This window comes from Panulirus ornatus, chromosome 7, assembly GCF_036320965.1.
Source record: "Panulirus ornatus isolate Po-2019 chromosome 7, ASM3632096v1, whole genome shotgun sequence".
Classification (NCBI taxonomy): Eukaryota; Metazoa; Arthropoda; class Malacostraca; order Decapoda; family Palinuridae; genus Panulirus; species Panulirus ornatus.
The window spans coordinates 4,978,110-4,993,106 of NC_092230.1; the positions used below are offsets into that span (position 1 = coordinate 4,978,110).

General features: G+C 39.3%; 1 protein-coding gene across 1 annotated transcript in view; it reads right to left on the minus strand.

The window, feature by feature from the left end:
* Positions 1 to 14,997, minus strand: part of LOC139749653 (uncharacterized) — a 913,398-nt gene that overhangs the window by 137,539 nt on the left and 760,862 nt on the right. Inside the window, exons 11-12 of the mRNA XM_071663824.1 lie at positions 2,465 to 2,526; positions 1,118 to 1,206 (exon numbers count right to left, since the gene is read on the minus strand). Of these exons, the coding sequence (XP_071519925.1) occupies positions 1,118 to 1,206; positions 2,465 to 2,526 (151 nt within the window). The remainder of the gene's footprint in view (positions 1 to 1,117; positions 1,207 to 2,464; positions 2,527 to 14,997) is intronic.

Below are 14,997 nucleotides of genomic sequence, written 5' to 3' on the forward strand. Positions count from 1 at the left end.
TCAAAGCTTACCTAAACATGTGTCTGGTTGTTGCTTTTCACAGTTTCCATATTGGGCCTGGCATCTCAATAACTGACCATTATGATATCTCCTTCCATCTTTAAACAGATATGATGTGGCATTCTCTTCCTTCTTTCCTCTTACCCTCTCTCTGTAACCTTTCTATCTTTATAAGTCATGCTGACAAAAGCTAGCAGTGCCCTAATAAACTGTTGTATCATTTTTCTTTTCATGAGAGATGGTCTTGCTTGGGGCATGTTTGGCTTTTGCCATGCTGTTCACAGAAAAGAAAATGATCAAAGGATTATGGATTCTAATACAACACTCTTAGTACTACAAGAATTTTTGGGCTAAACTGTGATTTGAGTATTCAAATGGAGATAAGAAACAACAATATGCATGACGATAAATACACCTGGTAATGAAATCTAAAAAGTGGGTTAGTATGTAGCCTAATAATTCAAAGTTTGTCAGAGAGCTAACTGCCATCATTTTTCCTTTCATAAAACGTTTACACTACAATCTTTTGTGACTCTTGGTATGCAGGACTCCCTTTGAACATCCAATACAGCACAGAAAAATCACAGAAAGTGTTTTTTAACGTTTAATTCATTTGATCTTATTACTAAGGATATGAGAAATAAATAATTAACACATCTTTCAATTTAGACTGCAATCACTATATCACCATTAGTCTGAAAATCCAATTAAAGTTCTCAACCAAACTCAAAATTATGAGAGCACTATACCATGTCCTCAAGTAAATGATGCACAGTTATGAACAACTTTAACTAATCTCAAACTCAGCAGATGGAGTTGGATTTTTCTAGAGTAAAGATCATCCAGCTAAGTCAAGACACCTGCAGATGTATTCCAATACTGATAACTTTCATTCCCCAAAGAAAGCTATGGGTGATGAATTGTTACAATCTGAAATGCCCAAGTCCTGGAGAAAAAAATTAAACACTTGGTCAATAGGCACTATCAACAGCTAACTATGCATACAAAAAGAAATTTGAGGAGGAGGTATAAAGAGGAAGTAAAAAACAAGTGACTATGCATAGAAAATGATAGAATAAGCAGACACAACAGACACAGACAACCCTCCTCAGCTTACCTGGACCAAGAGTAGTCATACCAGCGCTGCACTCTCCTCTGCATTGCTCTGGGCACCTTGTGGTGACGCATGTACAACTTAGCCCCATCCTGGTGGTATGAATGGGCAAATGTCACTCACAAGGAAAGAAAGCAAGAACATTATCAAAAGTATAAATCAATTATAGTAAATCCAGTATCAAGAATATCTGAACTAATATCAATAACAATATACATAATTTCTATTTCTGTCATCTTTATGAGCTGATGAAATATTATTACCAATTATGTCATCTCAGCATATATTAGAGCACAAGCCATTGAAACTACATGATCTATTTTTCAAATACATATGTCCATACATATACATATATATCAATTTGCCATTTCCCACATTAGCAAAGCAACATCAAGAACAAATGGTACTAAGAGAAAAAATCAACAAGAAATGATCTACCTCTAAGTTCCAAGCATACCTCTAAAGGTTTTTGTTTTATCAAAATATACTCCAGTACAACCACAAGATTATACATATTTTCTGGTTTATAAGATGCACTTACTTCCATAAAAATGTCTCTAATGGTCAACTTATCTATCTATTTATCTCTCTTGATGCTGTTCCTTCAGAAAATCCCTTGTGGATGTAGCCACAGCAAAAGTCTCCATAATTGGTGAACTAAATTCTCACTTCTACACCTTTCATGTCTCACTCTTAACAGGCCACTGGAAGAGGGCAACTCTAAAGTGGTGGTTCCTGAAGCGTCCACCTTATATTCCTACTGGCTATTTCCACTTCCAATATTCATCTTACATATGTGGCCAGTTGTCATCCATTAGTCATGTTATCAGCATGTTGGTTATGTCCTACACTGCAACTGAGCTGAAATATCATGTGTGTGTCACGTACAGCATATATACTTTCCTGTGATGTACCATCCGGGATGTGTCCCTAGAAAATGGAACACATCCAACTCGTATAAATCAAACCTATTATCACATGGTAAAAATGGGCCAGCCCAACAGATCTTGCTAAGTAAGAGAGTAGTAATGCTCAATAAGTGGTATCAATAGTTTTATAGGGACTCCATCCTTGTATTACAGATTAAGGAAAAAGCATGGTTTCAGCATGCTACATTCATGTGTTTTGTTTGATGATGGTAAAAGTAAAATGTCAGATGCTTGCACTAACTGAAGGATTTTTTGTATATTTCCCTCTAAAATCAAGATGCATCTTATATTGCTGTGCATCTTACATACCACAAAATACAATCTAAACATATGGCATTACATACTTCATGAAAAAAATTAGTGTGGCAATTTATCAACTTTATCCTACAAAGTAATGCAAAGAACATATGGAAAGACTTACCAGTAATCTCTCAAACTCTAGCCTATTAGCATTACGATTAGTTATCACATTGCCCACTTGGCCTGCAAAGAAATTACACAAGATATTCAGCTTTTAATGTTAGGACGATAGAAATAAACAGAATTATTCACTGCAGTCAACATGAATAAATACAATTATTCACTGCAGTCAAAAGTAAAAGACCTAAGACAATATCTTCTAAATCATTCATACAGCGAAACACAAATAAACAACTTAAACCAGTGGTAGACTTTTGTTGTAGTTGTAGAGAAAGTGGAGGTTGCAGGGTGTATGGAGGTTATATGTCATACAGGAATGGCAGAGGTATGAATGGGTAGTTGGGGTTCCATGGCAAAGTAAGTGTCGTGTTGTATGGAATGTGAGAATTACAGTGTGTGGTGGGAGTTGTAAGACATGTGGGCTTGCAGCATGAGGGGATTGCATGCTATGTTGGGGCTTTAGAGTAAATGAAAGTTCCAGGGTGTATTTTGTGAAGGCAGGGGGTTGCTGGGAGTGTACAAAAGTCTGTCATATTTAGTGGTTGAAGGGTGCTGAGTTGCTGCATATAATTACCTATCTGTACTGTTTGGAGAGGCAGTTTTACACTCATGGGGCTCAATCTCTTGATCTCACTCTACTATCATACAACCTCTTGAATTTATGCTTGCTGTCTGCATCTATCATGTCCTCAGTCAATCTGTTCTGATCATCCACCACTCTTATACTAAAACATATTTCTTTACATCCTTATTTATAATTTTCTTAGTTAATATTACGTTCTGTCCTCTGGCTCCTCTATCCTACATATCTCAAAGTACTGTCCACTTTGTTGATCTCTTTTGAAAACTTGGAGGTTGTGATTAGGTCACTCCTCACTCTTTTCTCTTCCAAGATGAATAAACTTAAGCTTAGCTCCCTTAATTCTGGTTCCATCTTTGTTGCTCTAATTTGGAATTTCTCTACGAGTTCTTAGTGCTTTTTTAGGGGCAGTGACCAAATCTGAGAAGCTTTGGCCTTCTGTAAAATACAAATAGCTAGCTAATACTACTTTATCCATATGATTCAAGGCTATTTTAATATTTGCCTGCAGATGGTTTATCTTCTTAGCTATTCACTTAATGTGGGACTCTGGCAATAGGTTAGAGATGATGTCTACACTTAACTCCCAATCACACACAATCTTGAAGTTTACTTCCAACCAAGTAATGATTATATTGAAGCTGTATTTTGCTTGTCCTAGCATCACTTTACACCTGCAAGGGATAATCTAATCAACACATTCAGACCAACTTTGGAGTCTATTTAGGTCCACTTGTAAGCTGATGCAATGCTCTTTGCTTTTCACTTCCATTATGAATTTTACATCTGCAAATTTATTCAGGTAGGACTCCATACCTTCAGACAAGTCATTAATGTACATAAGGAAGAGTAATGATCCCAGAATCAAACTATGTGACACTCTGCTAGTCTATAAATCCATCTCTCTGTTTATATCTCTGATGCCAGTTCCCTCCAAAAACTCCAATCAAGGGGATGACCACAGCAAAAGAATCTTCAATTATCTCCATGCATCACTAGTACTCCGGTCCATGTATTCTTCCACCATTCCTCTCCCTCTAGTGCTCCTCCACTCTATTTGGTACATGTGGCCTTTCTCTCACACCAACCTCTTAAACTGAACCATAATACACTCACTGTAAACTACCTGTCCTGCATTCTTTCCACATGCCCAAACCACATAAAGCATTACATTTTACTCACTCTACCACTCCAAAATTCATTCCCCATGCATTCCCTGCTATATCACATCTCTCATACACTCCCTCATTTCCTTCTTTATTCCATCATGTCATATCTCATGCTCTTCTCAAAAAACTCATTTCCACAACCTGGATTCTTGATTTCTGCTAATTATTCCACGTCTATGTCTCAGCTTCATAGGTCAGGGTTGGGATGACTATGCTGTTAATCCACTTCTGTACTCTATCCTTCACAATACTATCAAGGAACCCAATGACTCTTCAACCTTATACTGCTCTCTCCCTTATCTCTCCTTCCATATCACTGAACTAACCCAAGAGAGCTCCATGCTAAATCACATAAATGCATCCAGTTTGTCACACTTTCTCCTCCATATTTCAGTGATTAAGCCATAATCCCATCTACTCCAGGTGGCTTTCCTACCTAAAGCCTCGTTATTGCCCTTTTTCCCTCCTTACTTGCTAAAGGCCCTTGCACTTTTATCCTCTTCCTTCCATCCTCCATACCCATACATGTAAAAACGCACCCTCACCTCCACCTACATTCATCAGTTCTACAAAACATTCCATCTTACTTCCTTTTACTCCTTTTTCTTACTTCTCCCATCATCATTTTCACTCTTACATGCACTTGTTTTCCTTTTTCATTTACTTCCAGTACAATTACTTATCTTCCCTAAACTCTTCACTCAACTTTCTTCCAAAATCTTCATCTACTCTTTCTTTACTTTCCTCTATCAGCTTCTTAACATTTTATTTACACATCTTATATTCTTCCCTCCTCCTCTGCTGAACTTCCACTTGTCCATTCCTTTCAAGCAATTAGCCATATGCTTTTTTTCTTCTCTTACTCAGCATTTCTAATCTCGTCTGTCAAAAATGCATTTCCCTTTTTATTCCTAAATCTCATGACCTTGTATCCAAATGTAAATTGTTCAGCTCTTAACAGTCTTTCTCTAAACATTCTAAACACCTCATTCACACACGATTGCATCCCTACATGCATCTCACTTGCCAACACTTTTACATGTCCATTCTTCCTTACATCATACCTCCACTTCTTGCTCCTCATCCCCACAAGAATTGTGAAATGAAAAAGTCTCCAAAGAATAATCTCAATTCTAGCATCAAGCACGGCCAGATAGTCAATCATCTTTCATCCATGTATACTCATAGATTATCTTGCACTTAAAAAAGGAGTCTGCAAGGAAGAAACCCCCTCTCAGTAGGTATACCCACAAGATAACTATCATTTTCATTTACTGCAGGCACTTCCCATTTACCAACTATGTTGCCAATTTCATTATATCCCACCTTTCACATTCATATCACCCATTACAACCGACTTTCTCTCCATCTAAAAACCATCTATATAATCATTCAAACATCTCAAGAAATGCTTCATTTCATCCTTACCTCTCACAGTCTTCATACTCACAGGCACATGTACACATACCCATGCATATCTCAGTTCCAATCTTCCTTTCTCCCAAACTATTCTTGAGCAATTCCAGCCATGCTCTGTAACACCCTCCCATACTCTAAGATAATACTCTGAGATAGCACAATTGTAGATCCTTCTTTCCCTCTTCCTTGATAATTTTCTTTCATTCCTTTCCATACCACTCCTCCTTCCACCCTCCCATAAATTACATTCATCATTTTCATATAACTTGCATTCATTATTTCCATTTTCAATCCATTCAAGGATATAGGTTTCCCCAATCTCTAACACATCCAAACCACAACTTTTAAAACATCTCCGTAAGCTCTCTCCTTTTACTCTTACCTGTCATCCCAATTACATTTAGTGCCATTACCCTCAGTTGGTCATTCCTTTCACTCCCTGGCATAATTGGTAGGCTCTAAGTGCTGCTTCTCAGACTTTTGTGCCTAACTCTTGACAGGCCACTGGCTGGGGGCAACTCCAGTGCAGTGTTTCCCAGATGCAGTAAGTTTCTATGGTCAGCATAAGTATGCCTGTCAGGCCTCAGGGATCCAAGTATGTCTTTTTTGGTGGAAATTGCAAGATAAACTTTTGACAAAAAAAATTTGGAGGCTTTAGGTATTAATGTTGATTAGTATGGCCTGTTTTTAACTACAGTCATCTTATCTCATCTGCCACATGACATTCAATTGGAGTGGTCTAGAGAAGGCTCTGGTCATGAAAGTGACCTTGCTTGGCTCCTGCAATTCTCCAGGAGACAGAGCACTGTGAATGGTCAGACAGCTTTAAGGATGTAGCAACAGGAAAAGCTGATGGCCACAGTCTAGGTGAGGCAGAGAAGAAAAGTGCCTCCAGGTTCTGCTTTGGCTCTTCAAACCTCATCAAAGGCAAGTCCATTCAGGGATGGGTTTGTAGCAAACCACACACAAGTGAGAAGTGTTTCAGTGTTCTTAGATTTTTACGGGCTGAACGAGAAGAGAAAATTTGTTCCGCTAAACTGTGTTTCGAGTGTCTTAAAAAAGGACACATATCTAAAGTATGTATAAACATGTGTATGTGGGTGGGTTGGGCCATTTCTTTCGTCTGTTTCCTTGCGCTACCTCGCTAACGCGGGAGACAGCGACAAAGCAAAATAAATAAAATAAAAAATCTAAAGTTTGTAGAGCAAAGTGTTTCAAGTGTAATCATAATGTTCTGTGTTGCTCTAAAACTAATGTTGATGTGGCCAAAGGCAGAGAAAATTCTTATTGATCAGACTGCCAGGCTAAGTGATGGTGAAAACTTGGAAGGAAATACCAGCAGCAAACCTGTATATCTTGTTGGTGTGGCTCAAAGTAGATCTAAATCTAAAATTGACTTGAATCAAACCTGCAGTTTTCTGCAAACAGCTAGTGTGTGTGGTGAGAGGGGCCTGTGTATTGAAGCTATTCTACTTTTTGATACAGGTTCAGATAGATCTTATGTATCTAGCAGTTTTGTAAAGAAAATTAGGCCTCATTGGTTACCTTCTGAACATATTTCATATTCAGCCTTTGGAAGAAGAAAGACTACTACAAGTACCCAGAGTAACGTTTATGACATGAAATCGATGGATTGTATTGGTATTGGGCATTCTTTACTTGCTGTATAAATTCCTAAAATATGTGCACCTTTGCTATGCCAATACGTTTCATTTGAGAGGCTACACACTTTTAACTCGGTACACCTTGCTGATGATTATGTGAAAAACAGACATGTAACAATCGACATTTCGGTAAGTCTTGATGCTTACTGGAGATTTACGATTCCTAACAATTGCTTGAAAGCTGAGGGATTAGTAGCTAAAGAGTCAGTGTTTGGTTGTGTTCTATCCGAGTCATGGACAGCTCCCACCAATGAGAAAGGTGTGACTTCTCAACTGTTGCACATCAAAAGTCCTTCTGAAGCAACCTTACATAGCTTTTGGAATTTAAAATCTGTTGGTATTTGTACAAAGGAAGACATTTGTAATGATCTTCCTCCTAATCCTGTTCTGAAAAAATTTTCTGAGACTGTAAAGTTTAGTGACGGTAGATATAAATTTGATCTACCTTGGAAGTCTAATGCTGCTAAAAGTAATGTACAAAAGAATGAAAAACTTGCTAAAAGGAGGTTAGTGGGATTAAATCATAGATATGAGAAGAATCCTCAGCTGAAGGAGGAGTATGATGCTGTACTTAAGGGTTATGAAATGAAGGGAATTATTGAAAAAGTTCCTTCTTCTGAGATGGTCAGCTTGTGCCCTACATACTACCTTCCCCATCGCCCTGTTGTCTGGGATAGCAGCACCTCTACCAAAGTCAGGTCAGTTTTTGATGCTTCTGCAGTTAGCTATAATGGGATTTCTTTGAATGACTGCCTAGAATCTGGTCCTCCCCTCAACCATGTTCTTATAAAAGTTCTTATGAGGTTTAGAAGGTGGAGGGCTGCAGTGACAGCAAACATAACAAAGGTGTTTCTTCCTATTAAAGTTTGGAAAGAAGACCAAGATGTTCAAATATTTTGTTTTGGAAGAAGGAAAATAGTGTTCACACTATGAGATTTGTTTGGGTCCCTTCTGGAAACGAAAGCAGTCCCTTTCTGTTGAATGCAACTATCATACATCTTAAAACATTTCCTAGTTCTGAAGTTGTAGAAGAATTGACTGATAAATCTCTGTGATGTTTGGTTGTCTGGAACTGATAGTGCTGATGAAGGTTGTGCTAAGTTTAATAATGCAAGTTCAATTCTGGATGAAGCAGTAACTGATAGTGCTGGTGAGGGTTGTGCTTAGTTTAATGATGAAAGTCCAATTTTGGACGAGGCAGGTAGGTCCCTCTCTCAATCGAGTTCAAATTGCAAATCCTTGACAAAGATCCTTGGTATGCAGTGATGCTTGGCTCTTGTTTTTCATTTGATTGTCTGGAAACAGGGACTCAAGAACTGGTATTGACAGAAAGAGCTGTTCTCAATGTCACTGCTAGATCTTTTGATCCTCTTGGTCTCATTAGTCCTTTTCCTGTTTGCTTAAATTCTCTTTCAAGATGTAGGGAGACTTGGTCTTCCTTGGGATGAGACATTGCCAGAAGAATTGTAGCTTAAATTTCAAAAGTGGATTAAGGGTATCAAGTTCTTCAGTCAGGGAAAATTCAGAGTTGTTATTTTCTTGATTTTTCATGGAAGTTACTGACAGGTATAGAACTTGTGCTTTTGGTGATGCCCCAGAGAAAGGGTATGGTACATATGTATACATGAGAATTCCCTCTAAATATGGTCTTTTTAAGGTATCTCTTATTGTCCAGAGGAAGGGTATGCTTCAATCAAAAGAATTTCATTTCCTAGGCTGGAACTGCTTGGTACTTTACTCTGTGCAATACTGTGCTTCTTGGTTGAAGACGTACACCTGTACGGTTGGACAGATTCTAAAGTTGCTTTATCATGGATAAAAGGAGACCCTGGTAGGTGGAAATTGTTTGTGGCAAACAAAGTTACTGAAATTCAGTCTTACATCACCTAATCAGTGGCATCACTGTCGTGGGAAGGACAATCTTGCAGATCTTATTTCTAGAGGAGTATACACTGAACACGTATCATGTAATATGTGGCTGAATGGTCCAGCATGGCCCTCTAAATCCTTGACACCCTTGCAGCAAGATGAGGTAACACTGCCCATTGATGAAGAGTATTGCAGTGCAAGAAGAGCAGTGGCTTGTGTATCTGTGGATCCCTCACTTATAATGACTGAATTTGCTTGACTGGGTAATGAATTTATCAATAATTGTAAACCTAAATCTGTCAGATGTTCTGGTCCCTTATCATATGATGAGTTAGACAAAACTCAAACAAATGTTTTATTGTGTTGAGAGAAAAATATTCTCATGAGGTCAATGCTTTGATGCAATGTAAACCACTTCATAAAATGGTTCTTCTTTAAGTGAGCCTGATCCATTTCTAGATGATGATGGCCTCTTGAGAATCAAATGTCGGTTAGAACATGCTGATATCAGTTATGAAAGCAAGCTTCCAATTACAATTCCATCAGCTCATGTGGCAAAACCCCTGGTTTGTTCTCAACATAGCTTTCTTGAACATGCTGGTATTACTACTCTCATGTCCACTCTAAGTGGTTATTGGACTGTGGGACTAAGAAAGCACGCTAAAACTGTGTGTAGTGTGTGTATAACTTGTCGTAGACATGATTTTAGAGCAAGTGGCCAGCCAATAGCTCCCCGTCCAGGACAGAGTCAACTCTGCCCCACTTTTCACTGCAACAGGTCTAGACTATGCAGGGCCTTTGTTTTATGCAGATCCGCCATCCAAGAAGTTGTATATATTACTATTTACATGTGCTGTTGCTTGGGCTGTTAACATGGATCTGACTGACTGTATGCTTCCTATTCGTAGATTTATTGCAAGACAAGGTCTTTCTTATGTTTTCTATTCTGATAATGCCAAGACCTTTGTTTGCGTTTCTAATCAAATGCAACAGTACTTGGGCCCACAAGCTCCTCAGTGGAAATTTATTGTACTTCATGGTCTTCGGTGGAGAGGTTGGTGGCAGCATTTGATTAGATCTTTAAAATTAGCTCTTAGGAAAACACTTGATGTTAAGTGTTTGTCAAGATGTAAATTGGAGACTACTCTCCATGAGGTAGAAGCTTGTGTAAATTCTAGACCCTTAACCTTTGTTGGTGTGGTGCCTGATGCAGCTCATCCCTTGACACTTTCACATTTTCTGATTAGATGTACAGCTGTTTTCCAACTCTGATAATCAAGGACCAACACCCTAATTTCTCTGCTGAAGATTTAAATATGCATGAAAATATGCACTAACTTGATAAATTTAGGAAATTGTGGATGTCTGATTACATAACTAACCCACTACCATCAAAGGTTTTGTGTCTAAATGTAATTTGAAGAAGGATCTGTTGTATTAGTTAAGGAAGACAACACTCCTAGATTGTCCTGGCTTCTAGGTGTTATTATTGACTTATTTCCTGGTAAGGATGCTGCAATCAGAAGTGTTAAATGTTAAAATTTCTAAGGGAGTTATTTGTAGGCCAGTACAAAGATTACATGACCTTGAATTTCGCATTCTGGAGATGCACATGCCATGACTGCTTCCTAAAATAACTCGCATTCCTCATCTACTTCCCTCACTTCATTTCCTCCTACTTCTTTACACAACTCTCCATTCCAAGCTCTTTAACTCTCACCATTCTCTTCACACTGACACTGTTTCCACTTTTGTGAAAACCTATCAAATCTTCATCCATGCCTCTAGAATATAGTGATCACTGACCATCTCTCCATCGTGCATACATATACTTGTGTGTATCCCTCTTTTTAAACTATGTATACCCAATCACCAGTCTTTTTTCAGCACGATAGTTTGGGTGAGAAAGTATCATTAAACTTTAGGAAGAATATAGAGATGTTTTAGAAGGAGGTAAGTAATGTGTAAAAAAGACATGATGACAAATGGTAACACTGGTTGAAGGGGGCAAAAGATGAAGTGACGAAGTGAGGAGGAGATAGAGCGAGTATTTTGAAGCATTTTTTAATGCGTCTGAACATAGAATGGTAAATGCAGGGTGTTTCAGTGGGGGTGGTATGTGAAGTGAAAAAGTCATAGCGAGTGGTTTGGTGGAGGCATGGACTATAGATAAAGTTGTGTGGAGGAGGGTGGATGTGTTGGAAATGAGATGTTTGAGGACAATATGTGGTGTGAGGTGGTTTGATTGAGTAAGTAATAAAAGGGTAAGAGAGATGTGTGGTAATAAAAAGAGTGTGGCTGAGAGAGCAGAAGAGGGTGTTTTGAAATGGTTTGGTCACATGGAGAAAATGAGTGAGGAAAGATTGACAAAGAGGATATATGCGTCAGAGGTGGAGGAAACGAGAAGTGGGAGACCAAATTGGAGGTGGAAGGATGGAGTGAAAAAGATTTTAAGCGATCGGGGCCTGAACATGCATGAAGGTGAAAGGCGTGTAAGGAATAGCCCGAACTGAAGCAATGTGGTATACCGGGGTCGACGTGCTGTCAATGGATTGAACCAGGGCATGTGAAGCATCTGGGGTAAACATTGGAAAGTTTTGTGGCACCTGGATGTGGAAAGGGAGCTATGGTTTCGGTGCATTATACATAACAGCTAGAGACTGAGCCTGAGCGAATGTGGCCTTTGAAGTCTTTCCTGGTGCTACCTCGCGCACATGCAGGTGGAGGGGGTTGTCATTTCATGTGTGGTGGAGTGGCGACGGGAATGAATGAAGGCAGCAAGTATGAATTATGTACATGTGTATATATGTATATGTCCGTGTATGTACATACATATATATATATATATATGTATACGTTGAAATGTATAGGTATGTATATGTGCGTGTGTGGAGGTGTATGGATATGCATGTGTATGTAGGTGGGTTTGGCCATTCTTTCATCTGTTTCCTTGCGCTACCTCATCAATGCGGAAGGCAGCGACAAAGTATGATAAATATTTTTTTTTATTTTCTTATTTTGCTTTGTTGCTGTCTCCTGCGTTAGCGAGGTAGCGCAAGGAAAAATAAATAAATATATATATATATATATATATATATATATATATATATATATATATATATATATATATATATATATATATTTTTGCTTTGTCGCTGTCTCCCGCATTTGTGAGGTAGCGCAAGGAAACAGATGAAAGAAATGGCCCAACCCACCCCCATACACATGTATATACATACGTCCACATACGCAAATATACATACCTACACAGCTTTCCATAGTTTACCCCAGATGCTTCACATGCCCCGATTCAACCCACTGACAGCACGTCAACCCTGGTATACCACATCGATCCAATTCACTCTATTCCTTGCCCTCCTTTCACCCTCCTGCATGTTCAGGCCCCGATCACACAAAATCTTTTTCACTCCATCTTTCCACCTCCAATTTGGTCTCCCACTTCTCCTCGTTCCCTCCACCTCCGACACATATATCCTCTTGGTCAATCTTTCCTCACTCATTCTCTCCATGTGCCCAAACCATTTCAAAACACCCTCTTCTGCTCTCTCAACCACGCTCTTTTTATTTCCACACATCTCTCTTACCCTTACGTTACTCACTCGATCAAACCACCTCACACCACACATTGTCCTCAAACATCTAATTTCCAGCACATCCATCCTCCTGCGCACAACTCTATCCATAGCCCACGCCTCGCAACCATACAACATTGTTGGAACCACTATTCCTTCAAACATACCCATTTTTGCTTTCCGAGATAATGTTCTCGACTTCCACACATTCTTCAAGGCTCCCAGAATTTTCGCCCCCTCCCCCACCCTATGATCCACTTCCGCTTCCATGGTTCCATCCGCTGCCAGATCCACTCCCAGATATCTAAAACACTTTACTTCCTCCAGTTTTTCTCCATTCAAACCTACCTCCCAACTGACTTGACCCTCAACCCTACTGTACCTAATAACCTTGCTCTTATTCACATTTACTCTTAACTTTCTTCTTTCACACACTTTACCAAACTCAGTCATCAGCTTCTGCAGTTTCTCACATGAATCAGCCACCAGCGCTGTATCATCAGCGAACAACAACTGACTCACTTCCCAAACTCTCTCATCCACAACAGACTTCATACTTGCCCCTCTTTCCAAAACTCTTGCATTCACCTCCCTAACAACCCCATCCATAAACAAATTAAACAACCATGGAGACATCACACACCCCTGCCACAAACCTACATTCACTGAGAACCAATCACTTTCCTCTCTTCCTACACATACACATGCCTTACATCCTCGATAAAAACTTTTCACTGCTTCTAACAACTTGCCTCCCACACCATATATTCTTAATACCTTCCACAGAGTATCTCTATCAACTATCATATGCCTTCTCTAGATACGTAAATGCTACATACAAATCCATTTGCTTTTCTAAGTATTTCTCACATACATTCCTCAAAGCAAACACCTGATCCACACATCCTCTACCACTTCTGAAACCACACTGCTCTTCCCCAATCTGATGCTCTGTACATGCCTTCACCCTCTCAATCAATACCCTCCCATATAATTTACCAGGAATACTCAACAAACTTATACCTCTGTAATTTGAGCACTCACTCTTATCCCCTTTGCCTTTGTACAATGGCACTATGCACGCATTCTGCCAATCCTCAGGCACCTCACCGTGAGTCATACATACATTAAATAACCTTACCAACCAGTCAATAATACAGTCACCCCCTTTTTTAATAAATTCCACTGCAATACCATCCAAACCTGCTCCCTTGCTGGCTTTCATCTTCCGCAAAGCTTTTACTACCTCTTCTCTGTTTACCAAATCATTTTCCCTAACCCTCTCACTTTGCACACCATCTCGACCAAAACACCCTATATCTGCCACTCTATCATCAAACACATTCAACAAACCTTCAAAATACTCACTCCGTCTCCTTCTCACATCACCACTACTTGTTATCACCTCCCCATTTGCGCCCTTCATTGAAGTTCCCATTTGCTCCCTTGTTTTACGCACTTTATTTACCTCCTTCCAGAACATCTTTTTATTCTCCCTAAAATTTAATGATACTCTCTCACCCCAACTCTCATTTGCCCTCTTTTTCACCTCTTGCACCTTTCTCTTGACCTCCTGTCTCTTTCTTTTATACATCTCCCACTCAATTGCATTTTTTCCCTGCAAAAATCGTCCAAATGCCTCTCTCTTCTCTTTCACTAATAATCTTACTTCTTCATCCCACCACTCACGACCCTTTCTAATCAACCCATCTCCCACTCTTCTCATGCCACAAGCATGGGGATAGGGGAGAAAAAATACTTCCCATGTATTCCCTGCGTGTCGTAGAAGGCGACTAAAAGGGAAGGGAGCGGGGGGCTGGAAATCCTCCCCTCTCGTTTTTTTTTAATTTTCCAAAAGAAGGAACAGAGAAGGGTGCCAGGTGAAGATATTCCCTCAAAGGCCCAGTCCTCTGTTCTTAACGCTACCTTGCTATCGCGGGAAATGGCGAATAGTATGAAAAAATATATATATATATATATATATATATATATATATATATATATATTTTTTTTTTTTTTTTATACTTTGTCGCTGCCTCCTGCGTTTGCGAGGTAGCGCAAGGAAACAGACGAAAGAAATGGCCCAACCCCCCCCATACACATGTACATACACACGTCCACACACGCAAATATACATACCTACACAGCTTTCCATGGTTTACCCCGGACGCTTCACATGCCTTGATTCAATCCACTGACAGCACGTCAACCCCTGTATACCACATCGCTCCAATTCACTC